Source organism: Schistocerca gregaria, chromosome X, assembly GCF_023897955.1.
Source record: "Schistocerca gregaria isolate iqSchGreg1 chromosome X, iqSchGreg1.2, whole genome shotgun sequence".
Lineage (NCBI taxonomy): Eukaryota > Metazoa > Arthropoda > Insecta > Orthoptera > Acrididae > Schistocerca > Schistocerca gregaria.
Window position 1 is genome coordinate 771,229,161 of NC_064931.1, and position 25,378 is coordinate 771,254,538.

Genomic DNA, 25,378 nt, shown 5'->3' on the forward strand with positions numbered 1-25,378 from the left:
TGACTGTAGCCAAAAGCACCTTGAGCTGTTCATGATCTGTGGCCAGCTCCTCCAGTGTCCGCACACAGCGCATACACATCCTGTTCATACTGGCACTACTAAGAAAACCCAGAAAAAACTAAGTACAGGGTGATCAAAAAGTCAGTATAAATTTGAAAACTTAATAAACCAAGGAATAATGTAGATAGAGAGGTAAAAATTGACACACATGCTTGGAATGACATGGGGTTTTATTAGAACCAAAAACAAAAACAAAGTTCACAAAATGTCCTACAGATGGCGCGTGAATGATCTCTTGCGTGCGTTGTTTGGTGTGATCGTGTGGTCAGCCTCCACTTCCGTCATGCTTGGCCTCCCAGCTCCCAGACCTCAGTCCATGCGATTATTGGCTTTAGGGTTGCCTGAAGTCGCAAGTGTATCATGATCGACCGACATCTCTAGTGATGCTGAAAGACAACATCTGACGCCAATGCCTCATCATAACTCCGGACATGCTTTACAGTGCTGTTCACAACATTATTCCTCAACTACAGCTATTGTTGAGGAATGACGGTGGTCATATTGAGCATTTCCTGTAAAGAACAACGTCTTTGCTTTGCTTACTTTGTTATGCTAATTATTGCTATTCTGATCAGATGAAGCGCCATCTGTCGGACATTTTTTGAACTTTAGTATTTTTTTGGTTGTAATAAAACCCCATGTCATTCCAAGCATGTGTTTCAATTTGTAACTCTCTATCTACATTATTCCGTGATTTATTCAGTTTTCAAATATATACTGACTTTTTGATCACCCGCTACATAACTGTATGTGCAATATAACTGAGGCAACAATAGCTGTGCATCTCCATATTAGATTCATTTGCACACTTCCCATGAACATGTAGTAATGAATTTGCTTTGTGTTATAATAGTCTTACAACTTGTTTGTCACATAACTTAATGTTGCGTAAAATAAACATAGCATGCAGAAGAAAAGTCCAAACAACAGAAATGAATCATAACTGTTCTGTTGCCAGCTGGAAGCATTCTCTGTAGCTGACTGTGATAACATGGCTTGCTGTAGCAGAATAGTGTAACAGTAGTGAAAAGAAATACAATATCGTCAAACTCATTCTCTGATTTTTTATGTAGTTGGTGTTCTGTAAACAACTGGCAGTGACTCAGTTTATTATTCTGTTCCATGTATAGGACTGTGTTATCAGTCTTCATTGATTTTATGTCAAACAGGTTGATAAATTTGGTCATAAATTTTCAATGCATTTTTGTGAAATAATTGCATTTATATAACTTGTACATATATTTATTGTCAGTCTATGTATACATTTTCATTATACTTCAGTGTGTGCTCCTTCCATTTTGAATCCTTGCTTCCACCATACAAGAGCAGACCTGAATACATTCTGAAACATAACTAGTGAAATAGCCATTGCTGCATTCAGGGTTTGAGCTCTTAGATCATGGACATCCCTTATCTTTGTTTTGTACACAATTGATTTTATGAACCACTAAGTGAAGAAATCTATAGATGTCAAATCAGTTGAACATGATGGTTGCACTTTTGCTGAACCTCTGCCTGTCCATCTGTTCGTGAATCTTCAATTTTGGTACTCCCTTGCTATGAGAGCAAAATGAGGAGATAAGCCATTCATTTGCAACACAACAATGTCAGCAGTGCCTTCTTGTCGAAGATGTGACTCCAGGAATTGCTCCAGCATATCAAGGTAAATGTTTCCAGCAACTGTTTCTTCTTCAAAACTGAATGGTCCGTAAACTGTAGTCTCTCTGAATTCAAGCCACACATTCACTTTTGATATCTTTGCCACTCAGTGGTAGTGTGAGGTGGCGCATTACCCCAAATATGGCAGTTATGTTTGTTCAATTCTATGCAGATGGGGAACTTGGTCTCATAAGTAAACAACATATAATCCACGAGGTGTTCATTGTATACAGAGTGTATCAAATTGTAACACACAGCTTGGCGAGCTGTATAATCTTCATGTTCTAATGTATAATCTTCATGTTCTAATTTGTGAAGCATCTGAATGTGGTTTGCTTTTTTTCTTTAGCATAAGGTTTAAACCCCTCAAAATTGTTGATTTTGACTTGTCTTTAACTCATTGCTTAAATGATGAGTTGATGCATTCACAATTCTTTTGATTGCTTCTCAGATTCTTTGAACAGTCTCTCATGGTACAGGACTCCCAAAATGTGATTCATTGGCAATGTATCCAGTTCTTTGGGACTTATTGACATGTAACCAAATGTTTCTCTTGCTGGTGCTAGCGTATGAAATTTCCCAATAAATTCCTTTTGTCCCTCCAGGTAAGATATGATACCTGATCTCAAGACTTGCAATAGTGGATGCCTCTGGTGTAAACCATGGTGACATTTACAGCTTCGTCTACATAAATACTCCACAAACCACTGTATGCTGTGTCGTGGAGAGTACCCTGTACCACTATTGATCATTTCTTTTCCTGTTCGACTCGCAAATAGAGTGAGGGGAAAAGTGACTATCTATATGCATTCATACAAGCCGTAATTTCTCATATTTTATGCTCATAGTCCTTACACGAAATATATGTTGGTGCCAGTAGGATCGTTCAAAGTCAGCTTCAGATGCCAGTTCTCTAAATTTTCCCAGAAGCATTCCTCAAAAACATCATCATCTTCCAACTAGGGACTCCCATTTGAGTTCCCAAAGCATATCCATAATATATGTGTGTGTTGACTGAACCTAACAGTAAAAAATCTAACAGCCCGCCTCTGAATTGCTTCAGTGTCTCTCTTTAACCTGACATGATGGGGGGATCCCAAACACTCAAGCAGTACTCAATAATGGGTTGTGCTAGTGTTCTACATGTGGTCTCCTTTAAACTTGAACCATGTTGTCCTAAAACTCTCTCAATAAACCAAAGTTGACCATTTACCTTCCTCACTTCAATCCTTACATGCTTGCTCCATTTCATGTTGTTTCACAAATATTAATCCTACGTATTTAATTGACACAACTGTGTCAAGCAACACACTACTAATTTTGTATTTGAACATTACAGGTTTGTTTTTCCTACTCATCAGCATTTACTTACATTCTTTCACATTTCGAGCTAACATCCATCACATCAATTAGAAATTTTCTCCAAGTCATCTTGTACCCTCCTACAGTCACTCAACAATGACACCTTCTCCCGTACACCACAGCATCATCAACAAACAGTCACAGATTGTTTCTCACTCAGTCCGTTAGATCATTTGTTTGTATAGAAAATAATAGTGCTACTGTCCATATCTCTGGGGCACTCCTGACGATGCCCTTTTCACTGAGGAGCACTCACTGTTGAGAACAGTGTTACTGTTACTTAAGAAATAATCGAGCAACTCACAGATCTTGGAACCATTTCCATATGCTCATATTTTCGTAAATGGTCTGTATTTGAAGTTACTGATTTTTAGAATCATAGGGGGGATTGAGTTCAATCCTAAGTGTACTCTATGGAGCCTTGTAGGCTTTAGGAGTGTCACAAATCAGCTAGTGTGTAACAAGGAGTTTCCTGTCAAGGTTTCATACTTTGGTAAACTTATTTTATAATAAATGAATGAAGAAGTAAATGAATGAAACTGTGGTTTTCTCAGTATATAATTGCTGTGCAGATCAGATAATACTGTAGAATACACCACCTTCTCAAAAATGTTGGAAACTGATGTCAGTTGTGGAATAGGTTGACATCTCTCCTATCACCTTTCTTAAAGAGGGGTTTGACAATGGCTTATTTTAGTGACTCCAGAAAAATGCCTTGAGTTAGTGATGTATTACATTTTTAAGATAAGACTGCGCATATTATATAGAAATAAATCTTTAGTACTCTGTTGGCAACACCATCAAATCCAGATGATTTTTTATTTTTGATCAAATATATAATATTCTTAATTTTAGAAGGAGACGTTGGTGATGCATTAATTTGATCAAATTTTATGAGAGTTGCTTTTTCAACATACTGCTGTGATTTTTCTGTTGATCTCTTTTCCCTATACTTTCTACTGTATTTATGAAATTATTACTAAATATATTTGTTACCTGTGACTCATCATTTATAGCCCTTCCGGTTAGCTCAAGAGTGGTGATATCCTGTTCTGGGGCTCATTGTCTTGTCTCTTGTGTTACTATATTCCCTATAGCCTTAAGTCCATTGTTAGGATTACTGCTTTCTGACGTTATGTGCATGTTCCTTGATATTTTTAATAATTTTTCTTAGTAATTTTGAGAAATAGTTTTTGTAGTATGTGAGTGCTGCAGTATGTGTACTTGTTATTGCCCACAGGTTTTTTGTTCACAAAATACTTTAATCTCTCTTGTGATCCATGGTGGTTTTTTACATGTCTGTTTAATGCCCTTTCTGATTAGTTTATGTGGAAAGCTATTTTCAAGTAATGATATGAATTTAACATGGAATAGATTAAATTTTATGTTAGTGTTTGGGTCATTATAAATTTCTATTTGAATGAAAAGTGTGTTAAATCATATCTAATCTGTAGCTTGACTCCAGTTAACTTACATCTTTATCAAATACACTTGACATTTTTCATTAAATTTTGCCATTGTTTGCATAAATTTTCTTCCATGCTGTTGTTAACTTGCAAATTCTTTGAGTGCAGGAGATAAAAAATACATATATATTGTTGTTTTTAATGTAATGACACTGTGACTGTATTTCAAGTTATTTTATTTATTTCTGTCAGATGACTTCAAACCAGCAAGTGTCGATATGACAAAGAAGGCAACAGTAACTGTAGGTGAAAACCACCAAGTTACTGTAACTGTACCTCATATGGATGGAGCAGGAACTCCACAAACAATATTTAAAGGCTCTCATCGACCATATAAGAAAGAGTGTGTTCTCATATTTGATAGAAAAACTGGGGAGGTGACATTAGAGAAGCTTACACACAACGTGCAAGTGAAGAAAACACGGTTGGTGACTGATTGTCTTCTTTTTATCTTGTTAGAAGCTAATGTGTTGATTTAAATTTAAAATTTATCAAAAGAAATCAGACTGAATAATAAAGCAAAACATGTGAAAATTAATTACCAGAATGAAAAGTTACTGAAAATAGTAATAGTAACATATATAGAAATAATTATAAACTATAATAAAAGAATTCACTTAATTTTTCAGTATTCAAAATAGTGCAATTCTTAAAAGACATTGTGGTCATCTTCTACTGCTAAAATGATTTGTTTTTAAAACCCATTTCTCAAGTTTTGGCTTGTTGCCATTGTTAAATGAAACAATGCGTAACTCCAAAAATTGAATGTACATACAGAAATATATCAGTTTGCTTACATTATGACATGCAGATTGCGTTTATCTTGAAATGACACATTACTCACATTTTCATGCTTTAGTAAATGTCAAAATTTGAAAAATGGAGTTGAGCCACACATGACAACACACATTCATGTCTGATATTTTTTAATTTTGGCATGTGCTAAAGCACAAAAATTGAAGTGATTGTTTTATAACAACTGTCAAGTATGGTGCTATGTAAGTGAAATGATATAATTCTGAAGATATATGTTGGTCCCCTCCCCCACTTAACTTTGGTGATCTGATGGGAGCTGGTGTTACCACAGTGACTATACTGTTGGCTAGGCATAAGGATGAACATGTATTATTGGAAGTGACTTGAGAAAATCATCTCACGAAAAATAAGAGCAACCTTTGTATGTATATTTATATAAGAGGTGTAAAATTAACACCAAGGGGATAAGAAAATTCACTGACTTATGTTTAGTGCTGAAACTGTATAATTATGTGGTAGTTTCTGTGTCAAGGAGCCACAATCTGCTAGTGGGTATCTATTGATTACACTTTGCAGATAATTGGCTACAATAGAGGTGAACCTGTAAGCAATTTTAAAAGTTTCATTGACAGGCTTTCAATACTGACATTCTAGTGTGTGCATTTATGACATGGGGCCATCTTGCTTTGCATAATTGTGCATTTTGTAATTGTGCTTACTACTTTGATTATTTTCTTGGCAGACCTTATATGCATTTGTAAAAGACAAATGTAATGTTGGGGCTGCAGTACTCTTGTGCATAAATTTACATAACTTTACAGAACAACGATTCTTAGGTGTTCTTTGAGAGTTAAGCCATAGGCTATGGCTCAGACCCAAATGCTTTCCTTTTCATATTTCTTTGCACTAATTAATAGCCTGTACTAACTTCTTATGGCAACTTGAGCTACACAGTGGATACATTTGTTAATATCATGTTTCCAGGCTTAAAAGCATTCCTGATTCTACATCTGCATCTGCATACATACTCTGCAAGCCAGTGTATGGTGCATGGCGGAGGGTACCCTGTTCAACTACTAGTCGTTTTGTTTCCTGTTTCACTTGCAAATAGAGCGAGAAAAAAACAACTGTCTGTATGTCTCCATAAGAACCCTAATATTTCTAATATTATCTTGACGGTCCTTACATGAACTATACATACGTGGCAGTAGAATCGCTCTGCAGTCAGCCTGAAATGCCAGTTCTCTAAATTTTCTCAATAGTGCTCCTTGAAAAGAACGTTGCCTTCCCCTCAGTGATTCCCATTTGAGTTCCCAAAGCATCTCCATAGTATCTGTGTGTTGTTTGAACCTGCCAGGAGCATATCTAGCAGCCCACCTCTGAACTGCTTCTATTTTCCTTTAATCTGACCTGGTGCGGATCCCAAATACTCGAACAGTACTCGGCAGTTGGTCTCCTTTACAGATGAACCACACTTTCCTAAAATTCTTCCAATACACCGAAGTCGACCATTTGCCATCCCTACTACTGTCCTTACGTGCTCATTCTATTTCATATTGCTTTGGAGTGTTACGCCTGTATATTTAATAGACATGACTGTGACAAGCAGGACACTACAAATGCTGCATTTGAACACTATGGGTTTGTTTTTCCCACTCACCTGCATTAACTTACATTTTTCTGCATTTAGAGCTAGCTGCCATTCATCACACCAACTAGAAAATTTGCGTACGTCATCTTGTATCATCATACAATCACTTGATGACAACACCTTCCCATACACCACAGCATCATCAGCAAATAGCTGCAGTCTGCTGCTTACCCTGTTCGCCAGATCATTTATGTATATGGAAAATAGCAGTGGTCTTACCACACTTCCCTGGGCACTCCTGATGATACCCTTGTGTTTGATGAACACTCATTGTCAAGGACAGCATACCAGATTCTGTTACATAAGAAGTCTTCAAGCCACTCACGCACCAAGGAACCTATTGCGTATGCTTGTACCTTCATTACCAGTTGCCACTGTGGCATCTTGCCAAGTGCTTTACTGAACTCTAGGAATATGGAATCCATTTGTTGCTCTTCATCCATGGTTCATAGGATAGGGCGGGCTGAGTTTTGCATGAGAAATGCTTTCTAAAACTATGTTGATTTATGGACAGAAGCATTTCCCTCTCAAGGAAATTTATTATATTTTAACTGAGAATATGTTCAAAGATTTCAAAGATTTTGCAGCAAACCAATGTTAAGGATATTGGCCTATAATTTTGAGGGTCCGGTTTTTGTCCTTTTTATATGCAGGAGTCACATGCTCTTTCTTCCATTCACTTGGGGCTTTGTGCTGGATGAGAGATTGGTGATAAATGCGAGCAAAGTAAGGGACCAATGCTATAGAGTGCTCTTTGTTAAACCAAAATGGAATCCCATGAGAAACTGGCTACTTATTTGATTTCAACTCTTTCAGTTGTTTATCTACACCAGTGATACTTCCCACTATGTCCTCCATAAGGAGTCTGTGTGATGGTCAAATGACGATATGTTTGTATAGGTCTCCTGTGTGAACAATTTCTTAAACGCTAAATTGAAAACTTCAGTTTTACCTTTGCTATCTTCTACTGCCTCACCAGACTGTTCTCAGCAAGGTCTGTTGCTAAGGTATGACAGTGGTAGTTGCTGTAAGCTTTGCACATCGATCTTTTTATAGATGCATGAATTTCTATTAACTTTTATCTTCGTTATTTATGTATAATGTTTAAGTTGAATTCTCACTATTTAAGGATACAAATTTCAAAATACATAGTCTGCTCTGTGGGCCTTAAACACTATTTCAGGTCTTACAGAATTTATGATATTGTAAGAGAACATGAGACATTTCATGATGTATTTTACTAGAACTTGCACAATAGAAATAGTTCAGGTATTAAAGGAAGCTTGCTAAAAGCAGTAGGCAGTTCATGACATGCATAAAGATGTATTCCCAGTATGAATTAGATCAGTAGTGGCCAAGTATGTATGTTCACATTGTGTGTGACTACAGACATTATTTCACTGTTGTACAGCAGCTAGTGCAGCAGTAAGATAAATGTAATAATTATATGTTCCCAAGTTAAACATTTCATTAACAGAATATTTTAACTTTTGTTGCCTTTGCTAGCTAGTATTGCAAGGTATTGAGGCCTTCACCATTGCACGTCAATGGAGCAGCATTAGCAACTGGGTCAATGCATATGAAGTGGTTCAGTGATGGTTTCTTGGCCATTTTCAAATATTTTTTTTTGTAAGTGATTGCCCTATATTTGACTAGTTCAAAACAGTTTTTTTTTTTTTATAATTATCTTACACCTTTACTGGATGGCAACCATTTTTATTTGTAGGCGCCCAACGATTTTTCAGTCTGGAGACATTAGCGAAAATTTGAATATCTCTGCACTGGGTTAAGTTACAACATTGCAATTGACATGATTGTTTTTAGAAAAGTGTCCTCTACAACATTGTCTATTACACAAAATACCCTAAATTCAAAAATTCCCAGTCAAAATGACCTCCAAAGTTTGGTATCCAAATTTTAAAAAATCCAGTTTTTAGTTCCAAAAATAACAAACAAGGACTGATTTATGAGAGTCTATTTTTTCCCCATAGTTAGATATCTTACACTACTAGCTTCATATAGAGCAACAACACTTACAAATCTTTCCTTAATTTTTTTATGAATTTTTGGAATTTGAAAATGTTTGATTTTGTAAAGTTTGGGGTTAGTTATCTCAGGTGGGACTGAATATAAAAATATGGTTTTTGCACAGTTTGTACACCTATATAATAGCAACATACTGTAAACAATACGACATTGATATCTGATTGTAAACAAAGATGTGAATTTTTGAAAATGAGTAAATAGTTCACATTACTCTACAACTGATCTTATGGCCATTGCGTATTTAAATTGTTTATTGTTTCATTGTAATAAAATTTAATTGTGACATATATTTAGTTAACACTATCACCCAATATTCATTTAGTTTATTTATTTTTAATAATGCAATATTAAACAATAGGAGCTTTTGCTTTTCTTCTATGGTAATAAAAATGCCCATTTATGTTTAGGTTTATTGTCAATAAAGAAGTTCGTTATTGCTGGGTGTGGCATTGTTTTAGTCAGTCTGTTCTGAAACCTCTGTTAGAGTGGATGTCCATACGTCATTGAGAGTGTAGAATGTATGTGCTTTGTTCTGTGTGTAATTTGTAATCAATTTTGAGAGGTTAACTGGAATGCAATAACAGGGATGAACAGTGCTCTGTTGGACAGATAGCAAGTGAAGTGTGTCACAAAACAGTTTATGGTTCAGTTTCAAAAAACTTGAAAAATGTCAATGACTTTGATGAAGTGAGACAAACTTTGTTTAAATTTTGAGTAAGTTCTTCTGTAACATCAAGAGTGTATCATGAGAAGAAATATATTCTGAAGTACAACCACATTTTTGGAAGAGAGTGCTGTGATCCACTGAAAGTTAATAAAAAGCCTATTACTAAAAGTTTGAAGGAAATAAAACTTGAACATTTGTTCTTGTTATGTGAGAGTGAAACAGCTTCCCAAGTGAAACATAATATGATTCCTGGAAATTTCCTGTGTCCAAATTGTTACTCAAAAATATTTGTTGTGAATCCAGAACCAGAATCAAGTAACCTTGTTAATGACATTTATATTCTTAATGAGGAAGCTGTTAGCATATTGGATTTTGCTTGTTCTAAGTTAGACGTACCTCCTGCTTCAAAAATAGTAAAATTAAGTAGCAGAAAAAGAAAAGCAGCTGTTGAAAATAAGGTACAGCAAATTTCAGACAAAATTAGAAAAGACTTGGAATCATGCTTTAGTAATACAGATACCAACATTATTTCTAAAGAAGAAGGAAACCTACCACCAGCATCATGTGACACTGAATTTTTGAACATAACAGAGAAATTAAAAAATTTTAAAAAACTGTTTTGAACTTCTCAATTATAGGATAATCACATATAAAATATTAAAAAATGGTTAAACAACCAACTTAATTTTTATTGGACCACTTCATTTGGATTGACCAAACTTTGCTTTTCCAATTGAAAATGTAATGTAAGTTCTAACATAGTTGTTTTTGCATATTTCAGCTCTGAACCAAAACATAACAAACAAGTTCCATTTCCTCAGCATCAAGAAGATATTAAGCCACCAGCTTCTAAACAGCCAACTAGAAGTGGCAGTGGTAATCAAAAGAAAACATCAGCATCATCACGTCCAAAAAATCATAGAGAGGCACAAGCACAGCAAATGGCATCATCTCTGTCAACAGTTGTACCTCGACATTCGCCTCTGCATGCCTCTCCATCATATCCCCAGAAAAAGTCACCACACATGCCTGTTGCTGCCAGTTTGCCAGTTATCGGAGAACTGACTGCTATCAAAACAGCAGCTTCTCCGACTTCAGATACTGAGCGATCACTGAGTTATGGGGTAAGTTAGTATATCTCTCATGGCAACAGTGGCAGTTTATAAATTATTTCTTAGGGAAATAATATTTATGTGGGGATAGAAGAGGCACTGAGCAATGGACACGTGCACAGAAAGACAGAAAATTTATTGGCTCTCTTCGTGTCCTTGTTCCAAGCTAACATACATCATTTGCTCTCTCTCTCTCTCTCTCTCTCTCTCTCTCTCTCTCTATATATATATATATATATATATATATATATATATATATATATATATATATATATATATATATATATATCACACACAGCAATAGAGACAGGAACTGTTCTAGGTTTTCCAGTAATGCATATTACTTACAGAAAAAATACTTTTCTGTACGTTTATATCACACTGTACTGGCGGATGAAATACATTAAAAATAATGAATGAAGTAGAGAAAACTAGACAACATAAAGGAACTTTTAGCACTCCATAGTATATTCGGAGCCCTCACCTAAGAACAGTAATGCAATAATTTCACAGGCTTCACATTATCAGTAGATCTTGCGGAAGTGTCCATACTAGCATTCAGTAAGCAGGAACTCACTTCCAGGTAGACAATGAACAAGAAAACATTTATTTTAAATGACATAAAATAACACTTCACAATGATCCATGAGTTGCAAATGACTCAGTCACCAAGAAAAATCCTGTTGGCACAATAAATGGTCTATTGTCTACTTGTAAGTAGTCTGTGAGAAGTTTATATTTGCTGTTCCTATCTAGATATGTTGCCTGAATGTCACACAGGAATAAATCTTATGTCTGGAAAAGGACAACTGCTCTTGGATGCCTGTCTAGTAGCACTAACATGCTGCCAAGCTGTTGAATATGAAAGTCCTGGTGCCAGAGCTCCATGAGGCCAAAGGCGGCATGTGGTAGCTTCGTGTTGGAAGGCCGGCAGCTTGAGCTTGACTCTGTAAGTCAGTGGCCTCTGGGTTAGTGGGTCTCCAGATTGGTGTGTTGGCTTTGATTGTTGGGCCCTGGTCGTACAGTGTTTTAAATACAGTTCTGGCAGAAGAATACATATTGGTCAATTTGCAAAAACGTGGTAGGACAGAAGCAAATAGACCTATACTGGCTCTGCCTCGTAGGGGCAATATGGCTGCCAACGTGTCAGCAAGGTGAATGTCTGTGGTCACAACAGTCGTGTCCAGAGTTTCCCTTGATAGCATACAATTGTTGTTGTCATCATCTGTGGCCTCTACTGCCACGTGTTTCAGCTACCCATGGCACTATCATCTCCTGCTGGTGGGCTGTGTGCCTCCCTCCTCCTCCCCCCTCCTGCCCCTCCAGAGGACAGATCGTTGATCATCTCTACATTGTGGAGGCTGGAGTTGCTGTCATCTTTGTCCAGAGGAAATAATGACCCGGAGCCTTTGCTGTGGATGGCCATGCGAATGAGAGCATCAGTGGCAAACAATGTTCCATCGTGGAAGCTGGTGTCGGGTGTCTGTTCTGAGAGTGGTTGCCGTGACAACTGGAGGAGCTTGTGCTTGGACCCCAGTTGTAGAGGATCTGGAATAGAGATAGTGGAGAAGTCACCAGTCAAGGCACCTGGACCCTTGCACGGGTGCAGTTGATGTAGGTGTTTGCAGCATTGCAACTAGTTCGGAAGCTGGACCCTGACCATAGTTCTGATGAGGAGGCAGGTCACGTGCACTGGAAACCAGCAATTATATTATTCTGGAAAATTTCATTGCCTGCACATCATCCTATAGTATTACCAGTGAGGCCTCTGAGGAAAGGAATCTCTGAAGTAATTGTCTCTGGGGCCACTGTAGTCAGTCATGCTGGGCTCACCCCATTCAGTGGAGTAGAATGATGTGAGACCAGGAACAGTGTAAGTGCATCATCAATCCTGTAGTCCAATTGCAATTTTGCACTTTGTATTAATTCTTGTTGCATATCAAGTTAGCTGTTTCTGAAGTATGAATGAGAGCTTCCAGATTTGCAGTGAGGTCCTTGGCTTTTCTGCCCATTACAAGAATCTTACCGAGGTAGTTAGCCGTACCTGAGACTCCCTGAGCTTGCTGCTCCAAGTACCATTGAAAAATGGCCAGCACACAGTCTTGGAGAAAGGTAGGCAGCTGTATTGGAACAAGCTAAAAGAGGTGTTAATCATCATGATGCACTGGGATTCCTCATCCAACGGTAGCTGTAAGCAAGCCTCCCAGAGGTCAATCTTTGCAAACAGTGTGATGCTTGGATGTTTTGCCATGACATCCCCGTCCCTGGGAATGGAGGAAGTGTAGTATCTGCAGTTCTTTATTTACAGCAACAACAACATGCAAAAAATGTATTTGCAGTGAGCAAAGCATTGGAATTACACAGACATGTGAAAACAGCTGCATGTTCATGATGTTTACTTCCATCAATTCATTGGCATCATCCCTGGAATGGAGTGTCAGCTGTCTTTGGTCTGTTGGGACATACAGGCGACGATGAGCCAGGTGTTGGAATGACCTCGAACATGGCTGTGATGTGGGAACAGCACCATTGTGGTGGTGGTGGTGGTGACGATGACTGGAGAGGGTCCACGTTGTGCTCCAGCAGACAAGTGGCATCCAGGCAGTCAGTGTTAGACATTGCTTGGGGGCCCGTCACGGTTGGCAGCTGCATCTCGATGTCACTGGTGTCAACTCTCTCATCCAGTGGAGGCGTCCCCACAGTGTTCAGGCCCTGGAATGGGACAGCACTCACAGCAGGGCTCCCTGCCGCCATCTGCTGTGGCTGAAGCTGAGGTGAGTCTGTACCCCACCAAGGACACAGCTGCTTCTGATGGTGTGAGAGTGACATCCTGCCAATGTCCACAGTGAACATTCGCCGATCATGCGTTGCCTTTACCATCACTGGTGCCCATCCAGGCTGCTGACTGAAAGTACACACACATACTGGGTCACCCAGGGTGTACTACACAGAGTGCAAAGCACGTTGGGCTGTGGTGCATGGCAGAGCAGGCGCAGTAGCATCTGGGACTGTAGGCCACGAAGGATCTCTGCTGGGCTTCTGCCATTCAGTAGGGTGGTCCTGTAGGTGCTAGGTGCTCAGTGGATGAGTCCATCATGCACCTTTTCAACTGTGTCTTAAAGGTGCACACCGTGCACTTTGTCTCACCATTTGACTGCAGGTGAAATGAAATGGACATTAGGTAGGTAACAATACTTAGGTGCAGACATTGTGAAACAATGTCAAAGTGACCCGTAGACCAAAGATGATCATCTGTGGCAACCCTTTGTTCGCAAAAACCTTGGTGAGAGGACTTACAGTATCTTCCACCACGGTGGAGTGCATGTGCATGACAAGTGGATAGTTGGGCAACAAGTCAACCACCAACAACCATATGAAATTATAGAAGGGGCCCGCAGATTCAAAGTGTATGCAGTCCCACAGCCGATGCACCATGGGCCTTGGAGTGGATGTTTGTAGTGGTGCCACCTGCTGCTCGGGACACTGTTTTCACTCACGATCGACCTTCTGAATTGCCGAGTCAGTGCCAGGTCAGCAGACAAAATTCCGAACAGGGGCATTCATGTGGGACGTGCCACAGTGACCATGTTGTAGGAGACCAAGGATGCAAGCCCCTCAGAACTGGAGAGCTAACAACATAGGGATCGTCGAAGTTGGTGCTAAGGAGGAGTGTGCTGTCAACTACTGCCAGCCAATAACAGATGAAGAAATAGCTGTGGAACTGATCAGATCCTTTGTGGCCATCGCTCGGGTCAACCACTGTGCACAAAATGAATCACTTGATGGAGCACGGTCTTGATGGGTGGCTTGCGCTACGCAATGGGCCATTACTCGGGAGTCTCTCCACCATGTGTTGGAGGTGATCATCAATCTGGAAACAGCTTTGGCTTTGTTGAAGGCAGGGGCAGGTCCTATGAAATGCGTCGGCTTTAGCGTGCTTTGTGGTTGATTTGTAATGAATCTCTTAGTGATACACATACAAAAATAAAATCCGACATTGGTGTTGCTGTGTGATTCCATCAGGGAAACTGTGAATGTGGCCCAAAGAGTGCCACATGCAGCTTATGGATGGTGATAAGGTGGAACATGTTGCCTTAGAGGAAAACATGAAACACCTGGACTGCATACACAGTGACCAGAGCTTCCTTTTATATCTGAGAATAACTGTGTTGAATGGCTGTTGTTTCAGAGATGTATGCAACAGGCTGTTCAAAGTAGCATTTCTATGAGACAAAACTGCTCCAATCCCACATTGGGAGGCATCCATGACAAGGGCAAGTTGTTTACGTGGCTTAAAAATACTGGGGCATACTAATAACTTGAGCAGGAAATTTATGCGGGTGGAGACTCTTTTGCAGTTCAGTGACCAAATCAAACCAACACCTTTTTTATGTAAGGTGTTTAATGGATGAATGAAATCGGCCGCATTGAAAAAAAAAGAATAATAATTGACTTTACCCAGAAATGATTGGAGTGCCTTCAGATTTTGTGGTTGAAGTGGGTTGACAATAACCTTTAAAGGAAGGTGTCTCAGATATTCTATTTCCATCTCCAAAACATCAGCATCAGCAAATTTCATTTAAGGCCTGATTCTTGCAGTTTAGTGAGCAGGATATGAACGTTAGCGAGTTGTTCCTACCATGATGAGCCCTTGATGATAACGTTATCAAGATAGTTTGCACAGCACAGAACATCCTGCGTAAACCGTTATAAGTTATGCACAACCCAAAGGGAGAGTTAATGACCACGATATGTTGAGAGGCGAAATCGAGATGAAGCTGCAGGTACACATCTGCCAACCCAATTTGTGAAAAACGCTCAGCACCTGCCAATTATGTGAGTATTTCTTATCGACGGGAAATAGAGTAGCAGTTTGCTATTGACTGGACATTAATGGTGGACTTAAGATCCCAGCACAAAGAAAGTGCCTCTGCAGGATTATGGGTAATATAATCCATTAGGTAGAATGAATGGATTCAGGCTCTGCAACCTGTCCAATTTGTTCTCGATAGTGGGTCACAGACAAGAAGGGATAAGCCAAGATTACAAAACTTAGGAATGGCCTTAGGTTTAAGGGCAATGTGAGCTTCATAGTCCTTTATAGCACCCAAGCCAGTGAAGACCTGAAGTCACAGAACATGTTGTCCAACACCTGTTATGGTAAAAGCGAGTTACTCTGCGTCCTGAATTTGAAGTCCAAAAACCATAAATGCGTGGAGACCAAAAATATTTTATGACTTCGCACTGTTGATGACAAAAAATGTGATCACCCTCTTGGCATGCTGATCATCATTCATGAACTGGCCTTGAACAGGAATTATCTGATCACCATAACTGACCAAATGATGATGTGCTGAGGAAAGAGCAGGGGTGACTGAAGTGATAGTAGGTTTCAAAATTCACAAGAGACACAGAGGCCCCAGTGTCAGCCTGGTAATGGAATGGCTGTTGTGGAATGTGCAGCATGATGTAGCTCTTGTTGGAAACATGGAGCTCTGAGCCATGCTGTGGAGTAACACTGTGCACATCTGTAAACACCACATCCTTGTCCAAGGACTAACTGCACAGGACACTACAACAGACAGATGCCACATGGTTGTATTTATGGCACACCTCACACAATGTCTGCTGGTGCAAGCAGCGACTACAGATCTGCATAAGAAAATAATTAGGAAATGAGGGGAACCATCAATGGAATGGGCCAATGTCTGATTGCGAAAGGTGCTAACAAGATGACCATGATGAAGGTGTCGGTGAATTATGCCATTGCTATCGAACTGAACACACATACGCTATGTCCGTTACATCATTAGACTTTTCTGTCACAGACTATGGCACTTCAAATGCCTGAGCAATAGCCAGTACTTACTTGATTGTAAGGTTTTCTTAACGCAATTACTCTGACACACCTCTCAGTCCAGGGCAAAACAGACACTGCCGTTGTGTCTTTGAGACTTAGTGTAGGACTGTTTATGGGGAGCACAGATAAATTTGTGCTTCCTACTTAAACCACGGAGGTCAGCTACTCGTGCTTGATAGGACTGGCCTGGTTTCTTTCGCCACTGGTGAAACTACACTCCTGGAAATTGAAATAAGAACACCGTGAATTCATTGTCCCAGGAAGGGGAAACTTTATTGACACATTCCTGGGGTCAGATACATTACATGATCACACTGACAGAACCACAGGCACATAGACACAGGCAACAGAGCATGCACAATGTCGGCACTAGTACAGTGTATATCCACCTTTCGCAGCAATGCAGGCTGCTATTCTCGCATGGAGACGATCGTAGAGATGCTGGATGTAGTCCTGTGGAACGGCTTGCCATGCCATTTCCACCTGGCGCCTCAGTTGGACCAGCGTTCGTGCTGGACGTGCAGACCGCGTGAGACGACGCTTCATCCAGTCCCAAACATGCTCAATGGGGGACAGATCCGGAGATCTTGCTGGCCAGGGTAGTTGACTTACACCTTCTAGAGCACGTTGGGTGGCACGGGATACATGCGGACGTGCATTGTCCTGTTGGAACAGCAAGTTCCCTTGCCGGTCTAGGAATGGTAGAACGATGGGTTCGATGACGGTTTGGATGTACCGTGCACTATTCAGTGTCCCCTCGACAATCACCAGAGGTGTACGGCCAGTGTAGGAGATCACTCCCCACACCATGATGCCGGGTGTCGGCCCTGTGTGCCTCGGTCGTATGCAGTCCTGATTGTGGCGCTCACCTGCACGGCGCCAAACACGCATACGACCATCATTGGCACCAAGGCAGAAGCGACTCTCATTGCTGAAGACGACACGTCTCCATTCGTCCCTCCATTCACGCCTGTCGCGACACCACTGGAGGCGGGCTGCACGATGTTGGGGCGTGAGCGGAAGACGGCCTAACGGTGTGCGGGACCGTAGCCCAGCTTCATGGAGACTGTTGCGAATGGTCCTCGCCGATACCCCAGGAGCAACAGTGTCCCTAATTTGCTGGGAAGTGGCGGTGCGGTCCCCTGCGGCACTGCGTAGGATCCTACGGTCTTGGCGTGCATCCGTGCGTCGCTGCGGTCCGGTCCCAGGTCGACGGGCACGTGCACCTTCCGCCGACCACTGGCGACAACATCGATGTACTGTGGAGACCTCATGCCCCACGTGTTGAGCAATTTGGCGGTACGTCCACCCAGCCTCCCGCATGCCCACTATACGCCCTCGCTCAAAGTCAGTCAACTGCACATACGGTTCACGTCCAGGCTATCGCGGCATGCTACCAGTGTTAAAGACTGCGATGGAGCTCCGTATGCCACGGCCAACTGGCTGACACTGACGGCGGCGGTGCACAAATGCTGCGCAGCTAGCGCCATTCGACGGCCAACACCGCCGTTCCTGGTGTGTCCGCTGTGCCGTGCGTGTGATCATTGCTTGTACAGCCCTCTCGCAGTGTCCGGAGCAAGTATGGTGGGTCTGACACACTGGTGTCAATGTGTTCTTTTTTCCATTTCCAGGAGAGTACATACAGAAAGCAACAACTTTGTTTTGATTAAGATAATAGGTACATAGCAACTCACACGTTTCAGGAAACAACAATGTTGCTAGGTGCTTTAACAGAGCAAGTCTTCAAATTAGATAAAATGTTTCAGGTTCAGTTCAAGACAATTAAAAAGATTTTTGCAAAGATGTGTCCACTACTTGATACACTGTACAATGTTGCTGCAAATGTTGCACATATGAGTCTCAGTCTTCCTTCATTTCCTGGAAGGGTGGAAAAGCTGGGGGAGCAGTCGGCCATGCAGAGGGCAGTCCAAGGCACCTTTAAAATTTGTAACCAACTGACAAACCAAGTACAATTGCTGTTGTTGTTTCTCAGGTTGCTATTGTTGTTAAATCCACTGCTGCTACTCATCTTGTAACAACTGAACCAATGCTGAATCCATCATACTGCAGAACACGTGTGGAACAAAAACAAATTCCTTATCAAAAACTATAGTAGCTACAATTCTTTATTTACAACAACTACATATAAGAAATACAAAAGTGATGAGCAGAGCACCAAAATTGCCCAAGCACATTAGAACATTAACAGAAGAATGTGATCCAGGTCAAATTCGATAATGTGCAATGTTACTCGTACAAAATCACAGAATTGTCCTAGTCCATATGCGGAATCTTCACCGAGCATGGCTGGAGCAACAAAGTGTGAGGCTGCTCTGGTAGCATGCAGGTGAGACCACTCACCCAGTGGTGGTGCTGGTAATGAGGAAAGCAGGAGCCCTGGTTTTGCCCTCTCACCAGTGGTACTGAATATGAGTTCTTAGGTTGTAGTGGCAGTGTACAAGGGTGCACCACCAGAATAAGTGTCTGTGACTTCTGGTACATTCCCCGTTGACTTGGAATCCCCACAAATCCTCAAACACTTGTCTGGCTTTTCTACTAAAACAACTGGTGTAGCCCATGAACTGGTTGAGACAGGTGTCAGAAGCTCTTCATATTGCAACTTAGAGTGCCACATGGAATTTGTCCTGCTGAGTGAAAGGCACTTTGGTGTGCTTAAAAAAAAGTTTCAAAATAAGATGTGCTTCATAGTTAGTGACACATCTAGTCTGCTGGGAAAATATTGAAGGGTACTTTGTCAAAAGTTCTTGGAGGTGGGTATGGCGCAAGAAGGGCTGTATCTGATGAGTATGATTGTGCACATTCAAGCCAAGTGCATTGGAAAGGTCTTATCCTAATCCAATGTGTACCAGTGACCAATATGCAAGCCAACATGGAGGACTTGTTATATTTAACTGTAGAACAGAATTGTTCCATCACCTCAGTGTTGTCATTACTATATCTATGTAGCTGTTTTGCAGAAGATGGAAGTGGCAGTGAGCCAAGCTGTTTGTAAGCTGCCAAATTAATGAATGTGGTGTTGGAGCCAGTGTCAACTAGGAATATGACAGGAATGTTGTTAAGTGGTACTTCTAATATTAACAATATGTGTGAAATAAGTAACATAGCTTGCACCTGGAGGACATCTGGCCCTGGTGGAAGTTCATCGACTTCTGAATCGGAGTCTGTGATTCCAAGGTGGACACTATCCATATCATCTTGGGTGTGGATTGACAGACTTCAGTCTTGTGTCCTGATTTACCTCAGAATTTACATTTTTCTCAATGAAAATAGCAGTGTTGCCCTTGATGAGTGACAAAACAGTTGCTACATGATTACAGTTTCTGGATATGTAGGCCCTCAAAACTTTGCGTGAAGATAGAGCGTTATCTGGTGGAACAATGAAACCAGCACAGAGAGTTTGGCCCTGGGCTTTACTGTACGGGCAGGCAGAGAACACCTGGGAAAGGTCCTGTAGGGCCACCAAGGACTATACTGCTGGTTCAAATGCCTGGATGAGTGGAAGACACATTGACAATGAGAGGTCCCTAAACTTCAGAAGATCATTTCTGAGCCCTTCCGCAGGAGAATGCACTAAGATCGTGTTACTCATCAATGAGTCGCTGTAAGATGTTTAAACTTGGAATTAGTGCACTAAAAACGAGATTACTAGGAAAGTCCCCGAGACTGTACAATCCATTCCTGGTAAGTCATCTGTTCTTTTATGACAACTAAAAAGTTTGTGCTAGGCACTGAACACATGGATTTGAGAATCAAAATATTCCATCAATTTAGTCCTAAGCTAATCATAGGACAAGTAAAATGGTTCTACTTCTGGATTCAACTGTTTGAGGAAGCAATAGACATCAGCACCTGCGTAAGTTGTAGGAAGGTGTGTTGGTGGATATTACCTGAGATTCCATGTGCAATGAAATGCTTTTCCAAACAGGCAATATAGTTCTTCTTGTCAAATATTGGAAAGAGTAATGGCGATGCTCTGAAGCCTTTTATCACAGAATTGATTTGGGACAGTTTGTTGGAAACCTTGGGCGATGTTGTTGTTGATAGGAGCCATCTTTTCCAACATCAGTTCTTGTGCCAGCTGTATGTTTTGCACCAGTAGGATTACTTGGGTGGTCACATCCTAGATGACAGCAGACATATTGAAATGAGAATTGTACATTATCATACCAAGTATGTGGAAAGATATCTTGAAAGCACCATCTACATGGGTAGTAGTATGAAAGTTCAGTTCAAAGTTTTGTAAATCTTCATCACAATTAACTGAAGTGATCGGACTAGGGCTCTGTAAGGAAGAACTATCTCGCAGGTAGACAAAGAGCAAGGAAACAGTACTTTAAAATGTTGATTTCAAATCTGTGTTGTATCGTTATACAGGAAGTCCCAGGAGGAATAGTCAGTATTCAGGGCTATGACAGGAATGATCATTTGATACAAAAACTTCATATGGACATATGCCCTGTTCCAAATAGTTTTCAAGAGAGGACATATTTAATGTACATTGTTATTTATTTTCTGTTTTATTCAATGCAGAAAAAAGGTTTTTAAAGTGGTACTTTGCATGCCTGATCAGTAGAGTGGTCCCTAATTAATCCAACATGATATTTGTTTATCAATGCGTATTAGTAGAGACAGTAAAACACGAAGACTAACCAGTTACTGCATGGTGTTAGTTGTCAGCATCGGCCAGGATGCTGCTGTTGGAGTGCTGGTTATTCTTCATGTTTTGCTGTCCCTGGTAATATACACTGAAGAGCCAAAGAAACTGGTACACCTGCCTAATATCATGTAGGGGCCTCGCGAGCATGCAGAAGTGCCATAACACAATGTGGCATGGACTCTACTAATGTCTGAAGTAGTGCTGGAGGGAACTGACACCATGAATCCTGCAGGGCTGTCCATAAATCTGTAAGAGTATAAGGGGGTGGAGATCTCTTCTGAGTAGCATGTTGCAAGGCATCAAAGATATGCTCAATAATGTTCATGTCTGGGAAGCTTTCTGGCCATTGGAAGTGTTGAAACTCAGAAGATTGTTCCTGGAGCCTCTCTGCAGCAATTATGAATGTGTGAGGTGTCACATTGTCCTGCTGGAATTGCCCAAATCTGTCAGAATGCACAATGGACATGGATGGATGCAGGTGATAAGACAGGATGCTTACTTACATGTCACCTGTCAAAGTCATTTCTAGATGTATCAGGTGTCCCACATCACTCCAAATGCACATGCCCCACACCGTTACAGAATCTCGACCAGCTTGAACAGTCCCCTGCTGACATGCAGAGTCCATAGATTCATGACCGTGTCTCCATATCCGTACACATCCATCCACTCAATACAATTTGAAACAAGACTTGTCACCAGACAACATGTTTCCAGTCGTCAACAGTCCAATGTCAGTGTTGACGGGCACAGGCTTTGTGTCATGCAGTCACCAGGGTACACGTCTGGGCCTTTGGCTTCGAAAGCCCATATCAGTGATGTTTCTTTGAATGGTTTGCACACTGACACTTGCTGAAGGCCCAGCATTGAAATCTGCAGCAATTCATGGAAGAGTTGGATTTCTGTCACACTGAACGATTCTCTTCAGTCGTCGTTGGTCCTGTTCTTGCAGGATTTTTTTACAGCCACAGCGATGTCAAAGATTTGATGTTTTACTGGATTCTTGATGTTCAGGGTATAGGAAAATCCCCAATTCATTGCTACCTTGGAGATGCTGTGTCCCATTGTTCATGCGCTGGCTATAAAACCATGTTCAGACTCACTTAAATCTTGACAATCTGCCATTTTAGCAGCAATTTCTGAACTAACAACTGCGTTACACACTTGTTGTCTTCTACAGGCATCGCTGACCGCAGTGCCACGTTCTGCCTGTTTACATATCTCTGTATTTGAATACACATACCTATACCAGTTTCTTTAGCACTTCAGTGTATATTGATAAAACAGATATGTCACGAGACTAATTTAGGATTTCTGTATCAAATATGTGTGTAAAATTCCATTTTTGAATAATACAGAAAATAAGTAACAATGTATCTACCTTGAAACCATTTGGAATAGAGCATATGTCCATATTAATTTTTTTCTTCAATTTTTTTCTCTTTTCCTGTCATATCAATGAATATTGACCATTTCTCCTAACCTCGTGTATAACGATACAACAGAGATTTCAAAACCACATTTTAAACTGCAAAATATTTCCAGAGCAGAAGTGAAGTCTGACCGTAATGTATTGTTGTTGACTGTAGATAAAAACTGAAAAAAAATGCAGAAATGTGAGGAATTACGGAGGTGGGACCATTATAAGTTGAAAAAACCAGTGGTTATGGAGAGTTTTCGAGGGGATGATTATGTGATGATTTACTGAAATAGAGAAAAAGAATGCAATAGGAGATGAATGGGTAACTTTGGAAAACAAATTGGTGAAGACAGCAAAGGATTGATGAGACAAAAAAGCAATGCTCAGTAGAAATCTTTAGATGACACAAGAGATGACTGACAAAAAGAGAAAATATAAAAATACACCGAATAAAGCAGGCAAAAAAGTAGGCACAGGTAGAGGAGAAATACAAGGCTGTAAATGCATGCATGACTATGGGAAAGATAGATGCTCCCTATTGGACAAATATATATCAAAAACATACACACATTTGGGGGAAAAGAGAAGCATATCAAGAGCTCATATGGCAAATCAGAACTAAGCAAGAAAGGGAAGGCGAAAAGATGGAATAAATATATAGAATGGGTGTATGTGGGAAACAGATTTGAAGACAATTTTAGGAAAAGGGAAGAGGAAGTAGATGAAGATGGGGCAGAAGATATGATACCGCAAGAATTTCACCGAACACTGAAGGACGCAAATCAAAACAAGACACCTGTAGTAGATGACATTCCCTCAGAATTATTGAGAGCCTTAAGAGACTGAACTATTCCACTTGGTGTGCAAGATAGGAGACAGGGAAATACCTTCAAACCTCAAGAAGTATGTAATAATTCCATTTCTAAAGAAAAGTGCTAACAGGTGTGAATATTACGGAACTATTAGTTTAATAAACCATGGTTACAAAATACTGACATTTTATTTACAGAGGAATGGAAAAACTGGTAGAAGCTGACCCCTGGAGAAAATCAGCTTGGGTTCTGGAGAAAATGTAGGAACACACAAGGCAATACCTACCCTGTGGCTTACCTTAAAAGCTAAGGCTGTGTTTATACATTTGCAGATTTAGAGAAGCCTTTTGAGAATGCTAACTGGAATATGCTATTTGAAATGCTGAAGGTGGCAGTGATAAATTACAGGGAGCAAAAGGTTATCAACTTGAACAGAAACCAGACAGCAGTTACATGAAATGTTGTCTGGAATATGCTATTTGAAATACCGAAGGTGGCATGGATAAATTACAGGGAGTGAAAGGTTATCAGCTTGTACAGAAACCAGACTGCAGTAACATGATTCAAAGGGTATAGTAAGTAATTGAGAAGAGAATGAGACAGAGTTGTAGCCTATCCTTGACTCGAAGAAGGGATCAGTTGGTAGGGCATATTTTGAGATAGCAAGGGATCACCAATTTAGTATTGGAGGGCAGCATGGAGGGTAAAAATCATAGAGGGGGGACCAAGAGATGAATACACTAAAGGTTGCAGTAGGTACTAAGAGATGAAGCAGCTTGTGCTGGATAGAGTAGCATGGAGAGCTGCATCAAACCAGTCTCTGGACTGAAGACCACAACAACAACAGCATTGGACAAGCTGTAAAGAAAACCATGGAGAAATTTGAAAAGGGTATTAAAGTTCTGTGAGAAGACATAAATCCTTCAAAGTTTGATGATGACACTGTAATTTTGTCAGAGACTGCAGAGGTATTGGAAGGGTAGTTGAATGGAGTGGATTATGTCTTATAAAGAGGTCAAAAGATAAATATCAACAAAATTGAAATGAGAGTAATGGAATTTAGTGGAATTAAATCTGGTAATGATGGGCAATGATGCAGAAATTAGAGTAGGAAACGAGATACTGAAAGTTGTAGATAAGTTTTGCTGTTTAGCTAGAAAAATATTTTGACAAAGGCTGAAGCAGAGAAGATATAAAAATCAGATTGGCAATAGTAAGGAAAGCATTTCTGAAAAAGAGAAATTTGTTAATATTGAATATAAATTTAAGTAGTAGATAAGTCTCTTCTGAAGATATTTGTGCTGAGTATAGCCTTATCTGGAAGAGAAATGTGGATGATAAAACAGTCCACATGAGAAAAGAATAGAAGCTTTTCAAATGTGGTGATACAGATGAATGGTGGAGATTAGTTGGATAGATTTAATAACTAATGGGGAGACACTCATTCAGATTGTGAAGAAAAGGAATCTATGGCATAGTTAGACTAAAAATAAGGGATTAGTTGATAGGATATATGCAGAGACATCAAGGAATTCTCAGTTTGGTGATGGAGGGAAGTGTAGGGGTATAAAAATTGCAGATGGATACCAAGGTTCAAATGGATGTAGATTGCAGTAGTTATGCATTGCTGAAGGGGCTTGTGCAGGGTAAATTTCTGTAGATATGTGCATCAAACCAGTCTTTGGACTGATGACCACAACATTATTCAATACATTACCATGACTGTTGCCCTACCAAAAGTCATGGAGTCCATAGCCAACCAAATTTTCTGACTGTTATCAGTATGCTACACTGGCTATGACAGCCAGCACAGCAGATGGTCATCATTC

The 25,378-nt window shown here is 40.3% G+C and overlaps 1 protein-coding gene across 2 annotated transcripts in view; it reads left to right on the forward strand.

Moving 5' to 3' along the window:
- LOC126297770 (ELL-associated factor 1-like) overlaps positions 1-25,378 on the forward strand; it is a 56,357-nt gene that overhangs the window by 15,738 nt on the left and 15,241 nt on the right. For both annotated transcript variants that reach the window (XM_049988945.1, XM_049988946.1), the window contains exons 2-3: positions 4,740-4,971; positions 10,449-10,791. In XM_049988945.1, the coding sequence (XP_049844902.1) occupies positions 4,740-4,971; positions 10,449-10,791 (575 nt within the window). The remainder of the gene's footprint in view (positions 1-4,739; positions 4,972-10,448; positions 10,792-25,378) is intronic.